This window comes from Micropterus salmoides, unplaced genomic scaffold (genome assembly GCF_014851395.1).
Source record: "Micropterus salmoides isolate LMB-PRFRI ecotype aquatic unplaced genomic scaffold, ASM1485139v1 Ms_hic_scaffold_19, whole genome shotgun sequence".
NCBI classification, from domain to species: domain Eukaryota; kingdom Metazoa; phylum Chordata; class Actinopteri; order Centrarchiformes; family Centrarchidae; genus Micropterus; species Micropterus salmoides.
In genome coordinates, this window is record NW_024041039.1 from 23,698,001 (window position 1) to 23,719,248 (window position 21,248).

Here is a 21,248-nt window from a genome sequence, read left to right on the forward strand (position 1 = left end):
TCACATATCCACTGCAGTCACATATCCGTCCGCCAAAGAACTGGAAACTCTGTGTTCCGAGCATATTTGATCAATATAAAAAATCTCAGTATCATGTTATAAAAGTTAAAAGAAAGTTGACCGTCCCTGTTATTTATTAACACTAAGGTAGAACTGTGTTTCTACAGGGGAGGTATATCACAATCTACTTGAATCCGGAAAGAGTACCTAATAACCGCCTTTTTCACCAGAAAAAAAAACCGAGAGAAAAAAAAACACTATTATCTGAAAAAAATGCATATATTACTTTTTAATATAATTTTACTAAACAGCATACACATAATAAATAAATAACAAATAACAACAAAATATAGCCTATAAAAAATTGGACAAATAGAGTATATGGGTGAAATTGATTTTATTTACACATTTGCTGAGGTCAAGTTGGTCAGCTTGGAACATGATATTTTGGAACCATGGCCTTCAAAGGCCCATTTATGAAATAGCCTACCCATCACCCTCAAACAGACAGAAAAAAAAGATCATTAATAATTTTTTTCTAGAATAAATATAATTTTAGATAAAACTTTCGATATTCCATATGGACTGGAAGAAGTGTCACCGTCTGCCTTTGTCCCCAATAGCCATATAGCAACCTTTTTCATCTCTTTGTTGCTCAGTGGCGTTCTTCATCTAAATTAAAAAACAATAAGAAATTTATAGTCTTGTTTTGGGAGGAGTCTGTCAATTGATCCGTTTAATTGAGTCTGAACTGATCATTCCGTGGAAAAAAAGCTTGGACATTAGGCTACCAACAAAATTAGAGAATTTAAGTTAATTCATAGGTTTTACTAAGTGCTCTCTCAAAAGACTTAAGAATGACATACTCTTTCTGTTCAGAAAAACATGAGACTTATTTTGGAACTGCTCTTTCACAGTGACATTTTGGTGTGACATTTGTGATTTTATCAAATGTTATGTGAATCCTAACTTTGGATTTACATATAGAAATAATTTTAGTTTTCATGTGAATAAGTGATATTTATTTTATAAACCTTGCTTTTTCTGTTATTTAAATTTCACGTTCACAAATGTAAATTTTTTAAATGCAATAAGATTTAAACATTAAATGAAAATGAGTCTATTGAGTTATCTAAAAACTGAAAAGCTATAAGAACAGTGGCTGTGTAAGACTTGCACTTAATCTGGATTGAAAGACTTAAATTAGTCTGGACTGAGGGACTCTAATGTGGTAATGTTGTGATGATGGTTGTTAATGTTTTTGTGTTTTGTTGTAGTTTTCTTACAATCATTTAAATAATAATAAAAAAAATAGCCTTTAGCCATGCTGTCTCTTTTTTCTTTTTCTTTTTTTTTCTGTCATTTCTGGCTATAGCCGCATTGTGAACATCTTTTTTTGATTTGTGGACATTTTTGTGGCCTAAACATATTTTCTGTCATTTATTGACAAAATCTGGATGTTAACTGTTAACTGTTATAGCCAGTATGAACGTCTTTTCTCAACTAGTTTTCGCTGTCAGTGGACGTTTAGATTATGGCCAGATTGGACATCTTTATTCACGTCATTTATGGACTGTTTCTGGATGTCACCGGACGTCCAGATTATTGCCAGTATGAACGTCTTTTCTCAACTAGTTTTGGCTGTCAGTGGACGTTTAGATTATGGCCAGATTGGACATCTTTATTCACGTCATTTATGGACTGTTTCTGGATGTCACTGGACGTCCAGATTATTGCCAGTATGAACGTCATTTCTCAACTAGTTTTGGCTGTCAGTGGACGTTTAGATTATGGCCAGATTGGACATCATTTCTCATTATCATTAATCAACTAATTCTGGCTGTCAATGGACGTTCAGATTATGGCCTGGACGGACGGACGTGATATCAACCTGTTTTGTATGTCCACAGACGTCGCTTGCTCAGTGGGTAGGCTTCCCTTTACTACAGGCCTGGCTATAGCAATGTCTTGCACACTTTTTATGTTTTATGTTATGTAATAAAAGGTTATATGAAAATACTAACATGCATAAATTATATGAATATGTTGACTTTGTCTAATAATGAAAATATACTTTTGTATAATGTATAATATGCAAAACCAGTTAAAACACCTACGTAATACAAATGCCTCAATCATGATCTTAAGTTTTGACTATGGATATAATTACTATGATATATTAGAAACTAATTTGTAATGCAATGTTCATAAAACCTCCACAGTACAGTTAACTTCTCTTAGCTCCTGGGCTAGTCGTTGCATCCCAAGATTTAATGCTGCTCAATATTGTTGAAAGCTGCATGGAGACACAAAGTATGCTGTCGATGATCAGTTATATTGACTGTACTAGGAACCCTTTCACATAACCATCTCTGAACCTAGTATGTCATTTTTTAAATAAACCATAATTTCAAAGACAAACCTCACAAAGCTAAGCAGGCCATTATTACAGTGTGTTGTTCCTGTATCTGAATCTTTAACAAGTTGTGTATTGTCATCCATTCCTTTGTTTCAGATACTTGTTCCCAATCCATCTCTTGTTGTTGACGGGGTCTCCAGGTTTGACTTTGGTCAAGGTTTGGTTGGTATGAAAATGGCTCCATTCATAATAATCCATAAATTGGTTTTCCAGCAATGCTATTATGAGATGAATGTCCAGACAATGGGCAGAAAAACAGACTAAAGTAGGGCATAGAGTATTATTAGAAGTATGTATGTATGTATTTATTAGAAGATATTATACAAATGTGTTTTCTTGACAGTTTGTAATCTGGAAACCCTTCTGTACACACTTTACTACTCTGCCTTTGCCACCTTGGTACACCTTTCTGACAACTAACTGAACATTTTTTACTCAGGAAACTGTTGGTTTCTTGCGGCTATCGGGGCTCTGACATTCCAGAATGACATCCTTGAGCAAGTTGTTCCTCGTGAGCAAAAATTTGATGAGGACTACTGCGGGCTGTTCCACTTCAGGGTAAACCAACCAACAGTCATTCCCAACAGTGTTTGTTTAAATGTGTGTTGTACTGCTAAATGGTTATTACCTTCTCATTTTTTCCCTCCAAAACTCTTATGTTCTTACTCTGATTCACTCCTTTGTCAACTATTCAGTTCTGGAGATTTGGAAAGTGGGTGGATGTTGTCATTGATGACAAGCTACCAACAATCAATGGCAGACTAATCTTTGTTCGCTCCAAAGACCCAACTGAGTTCTGGCCTGCTTTGCTGGAGAAAGCTTATGCGAAGTATGTACTAATGTATTATACATATACACAGTACTGTAATAATAGTACCATATACACAACATTTTCTCAGAGTGAGATTTGTCTTATTTATGGAGTATCCGTGTAAGTGATTTCATTATTATTACCATTATTAGAGTGTGCGGTTCCTACTCAGACATGAATGCTGGAACTCCTGCCGAGGCTATGGTGGACTTCACTGGAGGTGTTCACATAAGCCTCCGTCTGTCAGACCATCCTCCAAACTTGTGGGAACTGATGTGCAGAGCTTGCCAATCCAAGTCACTGATGGGATGTGGTACACCACAGGGGGTAAACACCAAAATACCACACAAAAACACACACTAGCTTGTTCTGTTTGCTTTCATAAACTGAGCTGAAAGTCTTTGGGTTGTTTGTCCATCCGACGGGCCGTAAAAGCATCTTATGTTTGAGATGATTTTAGCCCATAGTTACAAAGATTATCTTACAATGACAATTAATGTGTTTGTGAGATGTTTTGCATTTTTCAGCCAAATGTATGCATTTAGTATCTAACTTTAATATGTGCAAATAGCATCGGAGGATCGAGATCAGAATCAGCTTTATTGACAGGTATGTGTACACATATGAGGAATTTGACTCTGGACAATGCTCACGCTGTGCTTACTTATACAATAATAATCAAACACAGGCTACAGTATAGAGAACACCTATACACACACACACACACACACACAATGAACAAAACAGATTGAGACAATAGTGCAAACTTAACACAAATAAAGACCTTTAAAACAACCAAATCAAGGGAATTTAGTAACATAAGATGATAAATTAACACCAAAAACACAACATAACACAAACATGCCCCAGCTGAGAGGCAGCAAGACCAGCAGTCCCAAATCAAAAAGCCTCTCTTCTGATGCTTGCACAGAAGCTTTTAAAGCCCTCCTTCCAAGGCCAGGTGGACCTCGTTCACTAACTAGCTAGAGCACTCCCAGAGCAGAACTGGAGGACAGAAAACATGGACACAGCACAGGGAAACACATACAGCCGTAACCCCCCCCCCCCTTTAAAACAAAGAATAACTTCACACAATCACATGTACAAAAACACAAGTTCAACATGCACCAAATACAGCTCACAAGCGTTCACTGACAAGTTATAAACAGTTATTCTTAGGAATGCACTGGACTTAAGTGAAGTAATGACTTACCAAGGCTGTATGTTTAAGTAAACCAAATTAACAAAATCAATCCACAAGACACACATTTCACTACTGGAGCAGGTGCACTAATCCAGGTTTGCACTTAAGTAGGCACCTGCAATGTTGCTCAGAGCACCCACAAGGCAACTCTTCAAGCCTCAATATGAAGCAAATCCTAGACAATTAAATCAACCAAACTGGGAGTACTGCTGCTTACCAAAGAAAAGGTGTGAACTTGGGTCAAATGTAGAATTAACAAGATCTATTACACATGAAAGGAATAAAGCTGGCACTGGGTTTAAGAATAATTTACCTACACACCTGTAACACTGGTGACCCACTCAAAAGTGGAGCGCAACAGCCACACACCAAAAGGGTCACCACAAGTAGACCAACTACAAGGTGGCTGCCATACACTAACAGCAACACACCACGATCCAACAAAAGTGAACTGTTGCAACACAAAATGAGCACCATGTAGTCATCAACCACATACACAAGTTACTGTGAGGATGTAGGAAAACAGCAACACAATCGAACCTGACGAACTGGGAGGATACCCCCACCTAATGTTCTGTAATTAAATACAAAACTGCAATAACACACTAGTGACCACACCAGAAGGTGGACTGCAACAACCACAATACAAAATGGTCACATTGTAGGAAACTACACACAAATGTTGACAACTTACACCTAAGAAGCAGCCGATGAGTGACCTTACAAATGTGGAGCACAGTTACCACTAAACAAAGGTCACAACCCACAAGTTATTGCTAACAAAAGTATTTATCACAGCAACAAGAAAAGTGACCAAACAAAGCAGTCATCTCACACAAATAGATAAAGCTGTGCTAGGGAAGACAAGCTGCATAGAGATACCTCAACCTGCCTACCAAGACAGCTAAACTAACCTAGCTAGTCTTCAGTGGCTTGCCGAGGAGACTTTAAACGCTGAACTCAGTGCATCACCGAAGGCCACAGATGTAGCCATATGTGATACATTGAAGCAATCCCCTACTCAGGATTACCATCAAAAATAAAAAAGGCAAAACAACAAAGTGCAAGCTCTTTAAACCTGCTCGGTGGCTACCTAGTCAGAGTGCTCAACAGCAAAACTCCCAAGCTACTGAAGCAGTTCCCTCAGTCAAAAGCTCAACATGCAGCAACAATAAATGATCTAACAAAAGAGACGACCACTACACTCAAGGCCACCAGATGCACATCTTGACCTCACCTCATGGTTGTTCTATCCCAGACGAGCTCCCAATTTATGTTACAAGGTCTAGGAGTATCCAGGATGTAACATAAATGTGTGGCTTCCCGCTCTTCCCATTCCCAAGTGATGCCAGAACAAATGAAATACAATTTAGCAGTTTTTATTAGCTTCAGAGTTCAGCTGTGCCCAAAACCACCACCAAAACACTCTAAGAAAACCTAGAACTTTCCTAAACTAAAAACAAAAGATAAAGAAAAGACAAAGCTCTAAACTAGGCTTCTATTATGAAACACAGGAGAAAAATGGTGCAAACAAAAAGGGCTTCTCACTCCTACTAAACTGCTAGTAGCTGACAACGCAGCTACAACAAAGAAAATCTGTATATAACAAATAAAATGGCTAAAGCCAACAAAACAAGGTTGTCAACGACAATCAGAATTACAAAGCTAAGCTATTCAAAGTTCAGTATGTTCACTACAATAGGGATGGGACCCTCGATACTGACGTGTCGACGCTGTGTCGAGATCCCGAAGCACAGACATTTCGAAACAGTGCTCCAAAGCGTGGTTCAAAACGTGTATGTCATGTGACCATAGTGAAGCGAGGCTTCGGTGCGTTTCACCCCTGTTTCGACACCTGCCACTTCTACGCTTGATTCACAGTGTTTGGAACAAACCACACATCAGCTTCCAACTCATTTGACAGATTTATTCCAAGGACACACAATCATTTGATTTATTGGAGCGACATGCTGTAGTCCTGTAGGCCTATGATGACAAAAAAAATACTTATCTTTGCCAGCAACAAATGCTCCATGTGACCAAATTTTTCCAAGGCTGGGGATGTCAATTATGATTAAAAAAAAACTTTACACCTCATCACTGCCAGCACTCATTATTATTAATTATTATTATTACACTAGGGCCTATATCTTTCCTGCTAATTATCATTACACCTTTGTTAATAAGCTACTGTATAATACTGTAGATATCCACATTTATTATCATTTATTAATAGGCTATATTCTTAGATTTGTATACTTTATTATATTCTGTAGAGTATCTGCAACAAAGAATTCACCCTCGGAGATCAATAAAGTATTCTGATTCTGAACACGAACAAGTTGTCTCTATGGGGAAGTGGTTAAGACACATGCCTTTAGTGTGAGAGACCTGGGTTTGATTCCGACTGTGATACATGTGTCCCTGAGCAAGACACTTAACCCCTAGTTGCTCCCAAGATGCGCCCTCTGACATAGCAATTGTGATTCACTTTTAAGAAAAGCGTCGGCTAAATGAGTGACTACTTATGAAACAACACACAGATGTTTTTTATTTAAACACACTTTTATTGCAATCCCCATCTGACAATCTGAAAGCGTTTGTGTGTTTGTTGTATGGTGATTTCTCTGAAATCCTGTTGGTCATATATTGATAAGACGTTTAGAATTGTAAACGCAGGTCAGTCATTGTTTCAATGAAACCCCTACCAAGACGTGTCAATATCAAAAGTGACCAGTAGGTGTCACCGTGGAGACGGGTGTTGAAGTGTTTCGAAGCTTCGACACAATTCTGGCACAACTGCTTCAAACGTTTCAATGTTTCACAAAGCCTCGCCTTGCCCATCACTACTACACAGGTTCACTTACAAAGTCTCATGTGATCACAACAGTTCTCTACTCACGACTAACAGACATAACACACAGTACACAGGCTCAGGTTGGGAATGGCAGAAGAGTTCCTGTCAGTGGGGCTTAAGATGGCTGCTGTCATCCAGGTGACCAATCAGGAGGCTCCAATCAGCTCTGCAGGACCAATCCAGTGTGCCCACCTGTTCTCCATTACCTGCATACACTCACACACACTATAAGGGAGGAGAACAGCTGACAGTGCAGGGAGAGAGATAAATAAATAAGAAAATATAACCCCAGGGTTATAACAAGTGCGATGAGCAGAGTGCAAAGGATGCAGGAGAAAATTATTATTAACATTATTGTCATTATTATGAACATGTCGGAGTGAACATGTCGGAACATGTCTGCAGTGATGTTTCCTGCCCATTTCCTGACTCTGGAAATGTAAGTCAGGTTGGCACCAATTATTTTTTCTGCATCAACCTCCCATCTGTAGGCCGACTCATCACCGTCCTGGATGAGGCCGATGACCGTTGTGTTGTCAGCAAACTTCACAAGTTTGACAGATGGGTCCCCTGAAGTACAGTCGTTGGTGTAGAGGGAGAATAGCAGGGGGGAGTGCACGCACCCCTGGGGGGCGCCAGTGCTAAAAGTCCAGGTGCTGGATGTGATATTCCCCAGTCTCACCTCATGTGGAAGTTTGTGATCCACTGACAGGTGGAGGCTGGCACAGTGAGCTGGGTGAGTTTGGTGAGTTTGGTGCTGAGGATGTCCGGGATGATGGTGTTGAACGCCGAGCTGAAGTCCACAAACAGGATCCTTGCATATGTTCCTGGCGAGTCGAGGTGTTGCAGGATGTAATGCAGTCCCAATTTGACTGCATCATCCACTGACCTGTTAGCCCTGTAGGCAAACTGCAGGGGGTCCAGCAAGGGGCCTGTAATGTCCTTCAGGTGGGCCAACACCAGTCTTTCAAAGGACTTCATGACTACAGATGTCAGGGTGACAGGCCTGTAGTCATTTAAGCCAGAGATGGAGGGTTTTTTGGCTGTTTGACACAGGAGGGAATTTCACACAGCTCCAGTGATCTGTTGAAGATCTGTGTGAAGATGGGGGCCAGCTGGTCAGCGTAGATTTTCAGGCAGGATGGAGACATACCGTCAGGGCCAGGAGCCTTTCTGGTCTTCTGCCTCTGGAAGAGCTGGCGCACATCCTCCTCACAGATCGTGAGTGCAGGTGATGGGTCAGAAAGTCACGGAAGGTGACTGTTTGAAGATGGTGTTGAAGCGGGGGAGAGGTGTGACTGTGGGCTTCTCAAACCTACAATGGAAACCATTCAGCTCGTCAGCCAGTCATTTAGTACCAGCAGAGTTGGGGGACGGTCTCCTGAAGTGAGTTAGTGTCCGCAGGCCTTTCCACATTGACGCAGGATCACTGGCTGTGAAGCTGTTTCCTAGCTTTTCTCCTAGCTGTTCCAACTTCTGAAGGCTTCCTCTTTGGTCTGACGAAGCTACCTGAGTTTTGCTGTGAACCAGGGTTTTTGCTTGTTGTATGTGCAGAAGGTTTTAGTCTGCACACACGTCCTCCCAAAAGCTGATGTAAGATGTCACAGTGTCGGTTCGTAGTGGCTGCAGCCTCAAAAACACTCCACTCCAGCTTTAACTCGTTGGTCCATCTTTTCACACTCTTTACAACAAGTTTTGCTGCCTGTATGTGGGGGATAAGATGAACCAGACAGTGATCAGAGAGTCCTAAGGCTGCACGGGGAACAGAGCGATAGGTGTCCTTTAATTTAGTGTAGGAGTGGTCCAGTGTGTTAGTGTCCCTAATGGGTTAATATGCTGTCTGTACTTTAGAAGTTCGTGGCTGAGGTTTGCTCTGTTGAAGTCCCCAAGAACAATGAGCAGGGAGTCTGGAGTCTCTTTTTTTTCCATGTTAGTTATCTGGTCAGCCAGGTGTAGTAATGCCTCACTAACACAGGCCTGAGGTGGAATGTAAACAGCGAACAGTACAAATGAGGAAAACTCCCGCGGTGAATGAAACGTATGTCTCTAAGTGAGGGCTGCATGATTTCTTCAACACTGTGACATCTGTACACCAACCTCCGTTTATGTAGAGACAGAGTCCGCCTCCTCTTGTTTTTCCCGTGATCTTAGGCGGTCCACCTGGAAAATATTAAATCCCGGCAGGAAAAGCGCGCTGTCAGACAGGATTCGGTAAAACAGAGGGCGGCAGATCAGCAGAAGTCCAAGTTAGTTTTGTTCAGGAGTAGCAATTCATCCATTTTGTTGGCCAGAGAGTGGACATTCACCAGGTGGATAAAAGGAAGCGCAGTGCGAAAACCCTTTTTCTTTTTTTCTTATTTGTGTAGGTTTTTAGAGGCTACAGAAGCCTCATAATCCTTTTGTGAATTCACCACTCAGTGTTTTAAGTCTGGCCTTTAACATTTTGTGTTCATGAGTTGAGTTCATGCTCCTTTCATGAATAGTGAGAGAAAAAGATTTTTCCCTAAATGAAAAGATGAAGTGCTTAAGGCTAGTGACATGTTGAAATAATGTATAAGATATAGGATGAAGTTAAGGTTTTGAATTTGTACACTCTAATGATAGGTGAAAATGGTTAATCTAGTTCATGTAGTTGTCACAAAATACATTATGTATTATCTGTTTTATTTTGAATGAGTCTTCACATAATTTTCACATGCTATTGGGCTCACTGGGCAACATTTTAGTAGATGGATTTATGAAAAGAAGGGAACATAACATGGCAACATCAGGCTGAATTTGATGATCTACGAAGGTCAACATGCTAGCCTATGACTTGAACTTTGAACTTATTATGCTAACTCAGATATCTAGCTAAAATATACAAATTAATATGTTTTTCAGTAGCATCATTGTCTTTGTAGCATTGTTAAGCCTCTACTTATCTTCTTTAAAACTTGTCTAATGTTACTTGGCAAGAAGAAGAATTATTTAATTCCACATGTAGACACTCAACTCATATATTTTATAAACGTTCTTATTAACTTACTGTAACTGTCACTTTAGCCTGGTGTGGCTACACGTGTAGCACAAATAAACGCAGTTCTAAATTAGAAACCTTTAAAAGCCCACTGGGTCATCTGCTACAGCTCTAAGCTGCTTAAGGGTCCTTTACAGGAACCATTCATTCACCGGCATGATATGGTAAATAAGAAGCAGTGACTCACTACCTTTGAAGCATAAAAGTCATAAAGTCAGAATATGTGTCCATTCCTCGATTATTTATATTCCTTTAGTGCATAAGAGTCCACTGATCAAATGAATCAAAATTTTGCTCAGAAAGAATTTTGTGGTAAAACAATTAAAGGCCTGTCCCATAGTTGCTTGTCCCAAACACCAAATACAGGCAAAGTGAGTGTAGTGATAAATGTAAATAAAAGCCCGAGCTATTTATTGAGTTTTTATATATTTACAATATTACAGAATTACATACAATGAACATCTACAGTATCTATATCTTGGAGGAGTTGGGGGTGGTGATGGCGCAGTGGATAAGACTATTGCCTTAGACACTTAACCCGTAGCTGCTCCAGAGGTGTGCGACCTCTGACATATATAGCAATTGTAAGTTGCTGTGGATAAAAGCGTCACCTAAATTAATAAATGTAATGTAATTGTAGGAGACATCTGCCAACACTGTATTACCAAATGGATTGGTCCAAGGCCATCCCTATGCTGTCACATTTGTGAAACAGGTAAAGAATTGCATTTTTTAAAAGGCATTGCAACATACAATAGTTCAATGGTCAAAAATTTCCAACAGCTAGTGGCTTTTTAAGCTACTGAGTGTAAAGCTTAACCTTACCTCTGCAAATTATTTTGTGCATCTATAAAGCTCAGGGTAATAAAGGCCTTAAGTTGGCCTCTATTATTAAGTAGCATGTCAGTAAGAAAGTATATAGTAAAGTGTACATTTGTGGCAAATAGCAATTGTGTTTCTCTGGTGCTTAGCAGATGATGAGCAGAGGGCAACCAGTACAGCTGGTTCGTTTGTGGAACCCCTGGGGCAAAGGAGAGTGGAACGGAGACTGGAATGATCGGTAAGAATCACATTGAGTGCAGTTAATGTTTCACAAAGAAATTGCTCTAATTTGCAGCTGAAGATAAATTGCACATGTATTATGGCACATGCTTTGTCAACAATATGGTTGTTTCTTGATGATAAACTGTACAGTAGTAAAGAAAGGCAGACTGGCCACTGGGAGTAATGAGAGTTTTCACAGTTGGCCACTACAGGTATCATTGAGACATTAATATGATGGTTACTGTTTTTTTGTTCGGTTAGCTTAGAGACTTACCAGAAGATAGATGTTTTTCTGGGTTAAGGAAACCAAAACTACCAAAATGATAAATGTTGGCCCTGTAATTCTCATCCTGCTGCAGCTAGTATATAGTTGAAATTACAACTACTGCTCACCTGCCTAATGGTAAAGTTGGCACCTGACTGGTACTAGGACTAGTATACTTTTAAAGGTATATTAACATCCTAACATGTACTAATAATAAATAATACCATTTTAATATTTAACTGATTGTTACTGAGTGTTATGTTTGTACACAACATTAAAATCCTAATATTTAAACTAATTACTCATCTAGACTGAGGATAATCCTGCTTCTGACAGAAATAGCCAGGGCCAGGAAGTCAGTGCCTTAGACCACTTCTTCCATTTAATAAATGTATTGTTCACAAGGGCCCAGCTGAGGTGATTACTTTTTACTTAAGGAGAGCTAGGTAGGTGTTTCTAGTTTTGAAAATGTATGTTAATGGCTCATTTTAAAAGGTTAGGTTAACAACATTGGGAAGCTCTGTAGTACGTGATTTACAATAACAACCCTCACATTATTCTAAACTGGTTGTGCCAGTTAACAGCGAAACATGACCATGACTTTGCATACATTACCCTTCTGAGATGTCTCTTTAGCTTTTTCAGTGTCTTAACAGTTTTTACAAACTTGTTTTGGCAGTTTTTAGTCTAGTTTTTTTGAACAGCAAATGCAGCAGTCAACAGAATATGTGTTAGCTTTTTCAGTTTTATGCCATGCCATGGAAAATAAAATTAGTTAGGAAGTCCAGTACAACACACTATCTTTTGGTCACTTAGCAGTTCTAGAGGAGAACTCTAGAGGAGTTGTCTATGGCAGACTAATATTTGTAACCCACAGAAAACAATACACAAATGTGTACTATGATGCACAAATATTTCACTATCTACAAATATGTATTTTTCATAGATCTTCCATAGTTGTCTTACTAAATGCACTTTAAACAATGCTGCAGTGATTTAGTATTGCACCTTCATACATTAGAGATATGCTTTATTAAACACAGTTGAAAAAGGTGGAAGAGGCTGAGATGTCTGTTCAAACACCTTGTCCCAGGTTTCCAATTTAGGCTTTACGCTAGTGAAAATGTTCAAGCCCAAGCTGAACTACAGCCAGAATTACACAAGCTGCAATAACCACGTGCTCTTGGTGCTGAAATCATTTTTTTTACTGTAACAACTGTACTGTTTGTCTTAATGTTATTAACAACAATATTGCTTCTCCTCTTCCTCCACTGACAAATTGTATCTGAAGGTCGCCTTTGTGGCAAACCGTGAGTCCTCAAGATCGTGAGATGTGCCTTTCTGTGATTGATGATGGGGAGTTTTGGTAAGCAAATCGACAGTAGTTTCTCAAATTGCAGAATGCTAAATGTTTTGTGACATACAGCCAATACAGAACATCAGTGAAAAGTTTTATTAGTTTTCCCAACGACTTTTGTGTGAAAGTGCAGAGGCTAAATCCTTGCCGCAGTTTGAATCTGATCTGTGGCCCTTGCCTGCGTGTTGTACCCTCTCTCATTCCCACCTGTCCTGTCACTATATAATATTTATACTTAAAAGTGATTTAACATTTGTCTGTATTTTTTTACTGTATTTTTTTCCGTTTTACATACAAAAAGTGTGTGTACTCACTAAACAGTGAGTAGGGGTAAACCAAAGTAACACGGGACGAAAGTAACAAGGCGATTTTCTCAGAACCCTGACTGTTGCAGTCCAAGCTTTGACAGTACCTTCAGCACGTAACCCTTGATGGAGCTGCCAAATATTGCATGATTTTCCCGTGGCTGTCTTTGGAAAATGTTTTCGAGCACAGCAAGTAAATTTCTGAAGCGGTACTGTTTTTCGAATTACAAGTTGTGGCTCTCGTTTCATGTGTCACAGTAAGGTTTACACAGGGTAGCTCAACTTTAATATTGAGAAGCTGCAGAGCTGCAATCTCTATTCATTCAACTTACACTGTATATTTCCAGCTTTGACTCCATTCTCTCTCTCTCTCTCTGTCTCTATCTCTCTCACCTGCCATTCACCGGTCTTGTGCATTAATGCTGCCGACAACTGCATGCACGTCGCGATTTAAAAAATCAATGGTGATAAATTATCCTAGGTCTCGCGAGATGCGAACAACTTGTGCACAACACTGTGAAGCTGGGGATCAGTCTCTTCAGCAAGTGTTCTATCTCACACAGGCTCCGCCCTCTACTGGACTCTATGGGTACAACCTCCTCCAATCACACGCTCGCACTTGCCCACTGAAATTTTATCGTGCACGTAGCCAACCAATAGGACGTCGCCACCAATACGTGCGTGACGTATAAATAGCAGTGTCCCTACTGCCTCGGCCTCCTTTTTTCTTCAGCAGACGGCGACCTGCTCACTGAATTCACCACCTCCACGGATGGAGTCGCCACTTCTAGAAAATTATCTTTGCACACGGTCGAGGTGACACATCTCCTGCCTGAAACCACTGTTCTAACATGTGCTGCTTGTGTGTACACTGTGGTGATGCTTGTGAATGTTGACCTGTTTATTAGAAACACATTACATTCTTAAAAGTGTTAATTCCCCACCACCAACCCCATCCCATTGAGCTAGCCGTGTCGAACGCGCCGCTGCGCTCAGCAACGCTAAGCTAACAGCTCGCGGCCCACGCCACTCTCCCGGTCAGAACCAAGTGAGAGGGTGGGCGTCCACTTCGCTAGCCTGATCGCTGAGTCCGCGCGGCCATAATGGTCTGCTTCCACGGCATGACAGTCCAGAAACAAGCTGTTCTTACCGTGGAAACTAGGCAATGCAGCAGTCTACAGTGTTACATAAGACACGCCGCCCTGCCGATATCGCCTATCGTTCACAGCGCAGCTAGGCTAGTCCGCTATAGCCGGAGAGAGTAAGCCAAAATCAGGTCTCTCTCTGTATAGTGGGACGAAAGAGATTGCTCGCTGCTTCGGTTGGTTTTGTTTCGTTTCCTCAACGAGGAAAGGCTCATAGCACCTTGTTGCAGCAGGCGAGGCTGTCTACCCTGCCACTGCTTCACATGGAAGATGTGAGCTTTACGCTGATGTCAACACAGGGTGACATGTGCACACCACCAGACCTCCTTCTTCCCTTATGTGTCCAGCAAGCAATTATTTGTGTTTCATGTGCTGCTGTGTACACACTGAAAATGCTGTGAATGTTCAACTGATTAAGTACAATACATTCCTAAAGAGCATTCTCCTCTCCACTGAACCTTCTCCATCTTCGGCTCGGTGCGTAACGTGCTTCAGTCTCCACAAAACTGCACATTCACCGATGCATGATCCCTACCTACGGCCCACACTGCTCTCCTTGCTAAGCTCAAGAGAGACAGTGGGAGGGCCTGGGTCTTTGCTATGCTAGTCAAACCACTGGGACAGAAGCCCATGTCCCACGTCGCTCTCCTGGTGGCATCCGAGCAAGACGGTAGTAGGACCTGGGCTTCCTCCTCACTAGCCGGCTGTCCGGCCCGTGCAATGGGTCGCCTACATCGCCTGGCAGCCGAATGAAGGGCTGCTGCCATGACAGTGACACAGCAATGCGAGCTAACTCTGCGTTCCCCATGCACTCACAACAGTGTCCACAGGAACACTGCTAGCTCACTGACAGTGTATGTGTGTTCCACACAACCGCATAGTCAACATATGCTCAACCGAACCAGCGCAGCGTTCAGCTGACTAGCTGCGACGGCACAAGCCGAGCTAACGCCAATCTAGGTCAGATATAGCTGGAGAGATGCAACCAGAAAACGCGGCTCTTCCAGTGGTGAGGGCACTTTATCACAGCTCATTCTCCCAGCAGCACCTCGCTGCAGTGGAGAGGAGGATGCCCTGTCCTGACTCGGCTTCACTCGGAAGCTGTGTTGATATTGACTGCTCCACTGACGATGCGCTCATGGTGACACTGTTGCACGTTGGGCCTTCATTGAAGCAGCGAGCTGTGGTGCATTCAAGGACACCACGGATGAACACACCATGGGTTATTCAAGGACACCACAGAGCAGCAAGCTGTGGTGCGTTCAAAGACACCAGGGAGCAACCGGCACTGGTGCGTTCAGGGACACTATAGCCAGCCCCCCCCCCGCCACCCCCGCCCCAATTTCTGCTGAAGCATCCTCGAGGAGTACAGGTCCAGAAGAGAAGAAAGATTGCAGCCAATCACCTTCTCTGCAACTTTTCCCTGGCAGTGGCAGCAGCGTATCAGATGGTGATAGAGGAGGTGAGGATGGACTCAATGATGGCGGTGTAAAAGTGCACCATCATTGTCTTTGGTAGGCTGAACTTCTTCAGCTGCCGCAGGAAGTACATCCTCTGCTGGGCCTGATGATGGTGTTAAAAGCAGAGCTGAAATCCACAAACAGGATTCTGGCGTAGATTCCTGGGGAGTCCAGGTGCTGGAGGATGTAGTGAAGGGCCATGTTTACTGCATCATCTACAGACCTGTTGGCTCTGTAGGCGAACTGCAGGGGGTCCAGGAGTGGGTCTGTAATGGATTTTAGGTGGGACAACACAAGGCATTCAAAGGACTTCATAAACACAGAGGTCAGGGTGACGGGTCTGTAGTTGTTTAGTCCTGTGGTCCTTGGTTTCGTGGGGACAGGGATGATGGTGGATGCTTTGAAGCAGGCTGGCACATGGCATGTCTCCAGTGAGGTGTTAAAAGTGTCTGTGAACACCGGAGACAGCTGATCATCACAGTGCTTCAGGGTGGATGTGGAGACAGAGTCCTGAAAAGACCGTTGACTTCCCTCTCTGTAATGGAGAGAGGAGGGGAGGGGGTGGAGCTGGCCAGCTCTGAGGAGGGGGGCGAAGAAGTGGTGGACTGAGACTGAGGAGTCACGGGGGATGGTGTCCGATTGACTCTCAAAGCGGCAGTAGAACTGGTTCAGCTCATTTGCCAGGCGAGAATTGTTTATGGAGTGGACTTTGGGTTTATAGTTTCTGATCTGTCTGAACCCCTTCCAGACAGAAGTGGCGTCATTTGCAGAGAACTGGTTATTTAGTCTCTCTGAGTACAGTCGTTTAGCTTCTTGCACCTCCTTGCTAAACCTGTACTTTAATACCCTGCACCAGACCCTGTCACCACTCCTAAATGCCTCCTCCTTTTCCAACCCTAGCTGTCTGAGTTTAGCTGTGAACCAGGGTTTGTCATTGTTATAACTCACCCTGGTGCTTGTTGGTATACATGTGTCCTCACAGAAGCTGATGTAAGACGTCACAGCCTCTGTAAATTCCAGATTGTTGGTAGTCTTCTTGAAAACGTCCCAGTCAGTGCAGTCCAAACATGCCTGAAGATCCTCAATAGCTTCACTAGTCCACTTCTCTGATGTCCCCACTACAGGTTTACAGAGCTTTAGTTTTTGCCTGTAGGAATCAGATGGACCATCGCGTGACCAGAGTCCTGGCCTCTACCTATGGTCTGGGGGGCTCTGTCACAAGGATGAGGCTTCATATGCACAATGCTGGTGTTGGACCAGCCTCTCCAGGTTTTTCCTCCTAAAATTGTGGAGAGGCAGACTCAGGCTGGTCTATCCACTGAGGTCGTACAGACCATCCAAGCGGCGGGCAGTCTCTACCACGTCTTGCTGTAAAGCTAAGTTGTTGGGCTTTCAGCATTGATGCATTGAAAGGCAGCCGGATCTGCCTCCCTGTTTGGTGGGATCTGTTTTCTCTTTCCTGCAAGGTCTGATGCAGAAGGGGCTGTTGCGCTGCAGCTATCTCTTCTGTCACAGGGGGTTTGGTGACAGGACAGTTTTCACCCACCCCCTCGTGATATGCTTTCTGCAGAGTGTGAGAGGACAGCGACCGGTGTTGTGTCTCTCTACGCTTCAGTAGGCCTTGCTGTTTGTGTTGGTGGCTTCAATATCTGCACCTTATGAGCCCCTGGAGCAGTCCTCATTGAAAATGCTATCTCTCGAACAGCCCTGCGCCTTTCTCTCACCTCTGCTAAGAAGGTGAGTGAGCTGTGTGGTTGTCGGTTCACCCCAACTGCATGCTGGTTCTTGGTGTCCACAGTGCAGCCGGATTGAGACAACATACCTCCTTTGTTCTTAAGGACATAAGGAGCATGTTAAGATCATGTTAAGGACAATCAGTCTGGATTCTTTCTACCCCCCTACCCCACTTAGGGTGCAGGGGGGTGAGAGTGCATCTGTTGTGTGTGCTATGCTAACGTCCTATGTGCAGCACACAGCCCCCATTCGTTGCACTGGTCAGCTGTCCGTCTGTTTCAGTGATAGTGCAGTCAGTAGAAGAGTCTGGCCAGCTGGCTTTGTGAGTGAATCTCCCAAGCCTGTACATGGGCGGGAACAGACCCACCCTTAGCGGTGCGTGCACATTCCACTTGGAAGTATGGAAGTGTCTACGAACCTTTTTCAGCGGGGTGTGTGTCGAAGAGATGATCTTGGCCCTTACTGTGCCCGTTTGTGCGTTACTATCTCTTGGATATGTCGGGCTCCTTCTCGCGATCCTGCTCGCAAGGGCGACCTAGGATCTGAAAAGTGAAGATCTGGTGACTACTGGGTGTAGAGGGGGAACATACAATGAGTCCTGCCGCTCTGACGCCATCTGCTGAAGAGGCAGTAGGGACACTGCTATTTATACTTCATGCACATATCAGTAGCGACGTCCTATTGGTCGGCTACGTGCACAATAAAATTTCAGTGGGCAAGTGCATGCGTGTGATTGGAGGAGGTACTACTCACAGAGTTCAGTAGAGGGCTCCGCCTGTGCTTATCAAACTAGGTTACCATATCATAACCTTTGTTCCTCCACTGCCACTGCATACATACATGCTTATACATGCGCACTGACGACCCAGGGTTAGGGTTACAATTTTGGATTTATTCATGCACTTCAAAAACATTTATTGAAAGTTTTATTCTTTTTACATGTTTATTTACAGCATTAAACATTGAAATGTATATTGTAATAGCCTGTATATTAACTTATTGGGAGAAAACTGGTAGTTCTATGTAAAATCAGATGTTGAGCACCCCCCATTTTTCATGATCCTTGTTTCCACTGTGATGCTTTGACCGTGAGATTGACAGACGAATCAGGCTTCACCCAAGGAGCATTGAATCTTCGTCTATTCGGGGTCAGCTCTAGTAACAAGTGTTTCTTTTGTCCCGCTGCAAATGTGGTGACTTTCTCTGTATTGCAGCATGTATTGAAACATGTTTATGTTATATCATACCAACAGATTGTGCCAAGAGTGAGGGTCAGAAAGACAGACAAATGTCTGATTCAGCCAGATGTTTTCATGCACATCTTGGAATTATGTATAAAAACAGCTGGATAGAAACATGAATTTATATTTATGTTATGAATATTCATTTTCATATTGTTCATATTGTTAAAGAAATGTTTTATAAAATAGATTGACATTGCCAATAAAAAACATTTTGAACAAGTATACGGTTGGGTTACTTTTGAAACATTTGAAGAAAATAGATACTAAATTAAATGTAATTTATACATTTTTTGCAAAGATAAAGGACAAAATACATTTGCAGTTACATATTTACAAGGTCATAGTCATGTATATTTAATAAGAACAAGGGAAACACGGAAAGGGAAAAATCTAGTTGCTACTTTCAACCTCCCTGTGTGTTACTTTCGACCCTCCTTACTTTCAACCTTCCTGTGTGTTACTTTCGACCCTCCTTACTTTCAACCTTCCTGTGTGTTACTTTCGACCCTCCTTAATTTCAACCCTCCTATGTGTTACTTTCGACCCTCCTTACTTTCAACCCCCTATGTGTTACTTTCGACCCTCCTTACTTTCAACCCCCTGTGTGTTATTTTCGACCCTCCTTACTTTCAACCCCCTGTGTGTTACTTTTGACCCTCCTTACTTTCAACCCCCCTGTGTGTTACTTTCAACCCTCCTTACATTCAATCCCCCTGTGTGTTACTTTCAACCCTCCTGTGTGTTGCTTTCAAACCAACTGATGGGGTGCCGCTTATGTTTAAAGTGAAATTATATGGAAGTTGTTCTACATTTGTACAAAATACCACCTGATAGACCACACCTGTGAGTTAGTGACCACAGCAAAAATATATCACTGTCTACAACATAATCTTTTAAAATCAGGTTTTTCTGAAAAATTTTACTTTCGCCCCTGCTCTCTCCTACACATACCTGATATACATTTATACATTCATATAACAATATGTGATTTACATTCATCGACAGGATGACCCTGGAAGACTTCTGTAAGTTCTACACGGATCTTGACATCTGCTGCCTGTGTCCCGACTTCCTTGATGGAAGTTCTTCTTGCCATTGGAAGACCTCCTTCTACGAGGGCAGATGGGTGGCAGGCACCACGGCTGGAGGATGCATGAATAACCTTGGTACTTCCAGGATATCTGGACTTATTCAATAAACCCCTTCAAAAACAGTATATAGAGAGTGGACATTTTAAAATGTATAGATTTTATTATTTTTTTTAAGTTTTCATTTATTAAAGAGGTCATATTTGAAGAGGCGTTTTGCCTAATTCCTTTTCCTTCATTGTGTTATATATCTTTATTGTGCATGGTTTGCAAAGTGAAAAAGTCCAACCCAAAGGAAGTTTGGATCTCCTACAGAAAACACTGTTCCTGAACTGCCTGCAAACAGCTTGATTTTAGTCGAGCCTTTACTTCCGTAATCAGTCTCCGTCACTAAGTAAAACACGTCATAATGCTCGCCTAGTGGCTTGTGTGTCACCAACACAACAACTTTAGACAAAATCTTATTCACTTAAAAAAATACTTGATGCATGACATCAACATTGCTTAGAATGTCAGGTGTGTGCTACTGTTGATGTTTGTTGCATAACGTTGTAATTAATTATAATAACTATATTATTATTATTATTACTACATATGGTTGTTACTGTGATGTAGAGAGAGCACACAGTTAAAACGTTACATATGAAAGTGAAATGCATTTATTACAAAAGAAAAACTTACCACTCTGAAACGTCTTGCTCCAGTCTAGGTGTCGAAGCTGGTTCAGGTTGGGGATCAGGATCCAAATCAGAATCTGGACAGAATCAGAATCAGAATCTGGACCAAAGCCATGTTTACTGGCTGAAGAGGCTTTGTTTTGGATAGCACTGCCTTGCTTGTCAGGACATGCCCTACTTTGCTTAGTCCTTTCCTAAGTACTGCATATGTGTAACTCGCAAAAAAGAATTACAAGTGAGATTCCTCACTCAGTATCTAAAACGGAACGTTCAACACACAGAGTGAAAAGATGTGCTGAAGCAATGTGCAGTATGACAAAAATTTGGTATTTTTTGGAAACCTGTTCAGGTACAACTTGTAAATATAAAATTATGAACCTAAAAATGAGTATAATATGACCTCTTTAATGCATAATTAAATTAATTAGGAAAAATCCTTTACTAACTTTATAAATGTATCAATTCAATAATGCTAAAACCTATGTAAACCTATGTATGTGTGTGTGTGTACATATGTGTGTGTTTACACTTTTTAAAACAGTGTCAGACCAATTTAAAAGTATGTAATTATTGTAGTGTATACCAGGCTCCATGACAGAGAAAGCAGAATTAGCCAAGA

General features: G+C 41.8%; 1 protein-coding gene across 2 annotated transcripts in view; it reads left to right on the plus strand.

The window, feature by feature from the left end:
• LOC119910300 (calpain-A-like) overlaps positions 1-21,248 on the plus strand; it is a 47,365-nt gene that overhangs the window by 14,114 nt on the left and 12,003 nt on the right. The window contains exons 3-10 of one of the 2 annotated variants that reach the window (XM_038728820.1): positions 2,516-2,585; positions 2,859-2,977; positions 3,115-3,248; positions 3,383-3,557; positions 10,951-11,025; positions 11,282-11,370; positions 12,911-12,985; positions 19,870-20,030. In XM_038728820.1, the coding sequence (XP_038584748.1) occupies positions 2,516-2,585; positions 2,859-2,977; positions 3,115-3,248; positions 3,383-3,557; positions 10,951-11,025; positions 11,282-11,370; positions 12,911-12,985; positions 19,870-20,030 (898 nt within the window). The remainder of the gene's footprint in view (positions 1-2,515; positions 2,586-2,858; positions 2,978-3,114; positions 3,249-3,382; positions 3,558-10,950; positions 11,026-11,281; positions 11,371-12,910; positions 12,986-19,869; positions 20,031-21,248) is intronic. The other variant, XM_038728821.1, reaches the window with a different exon arrangement.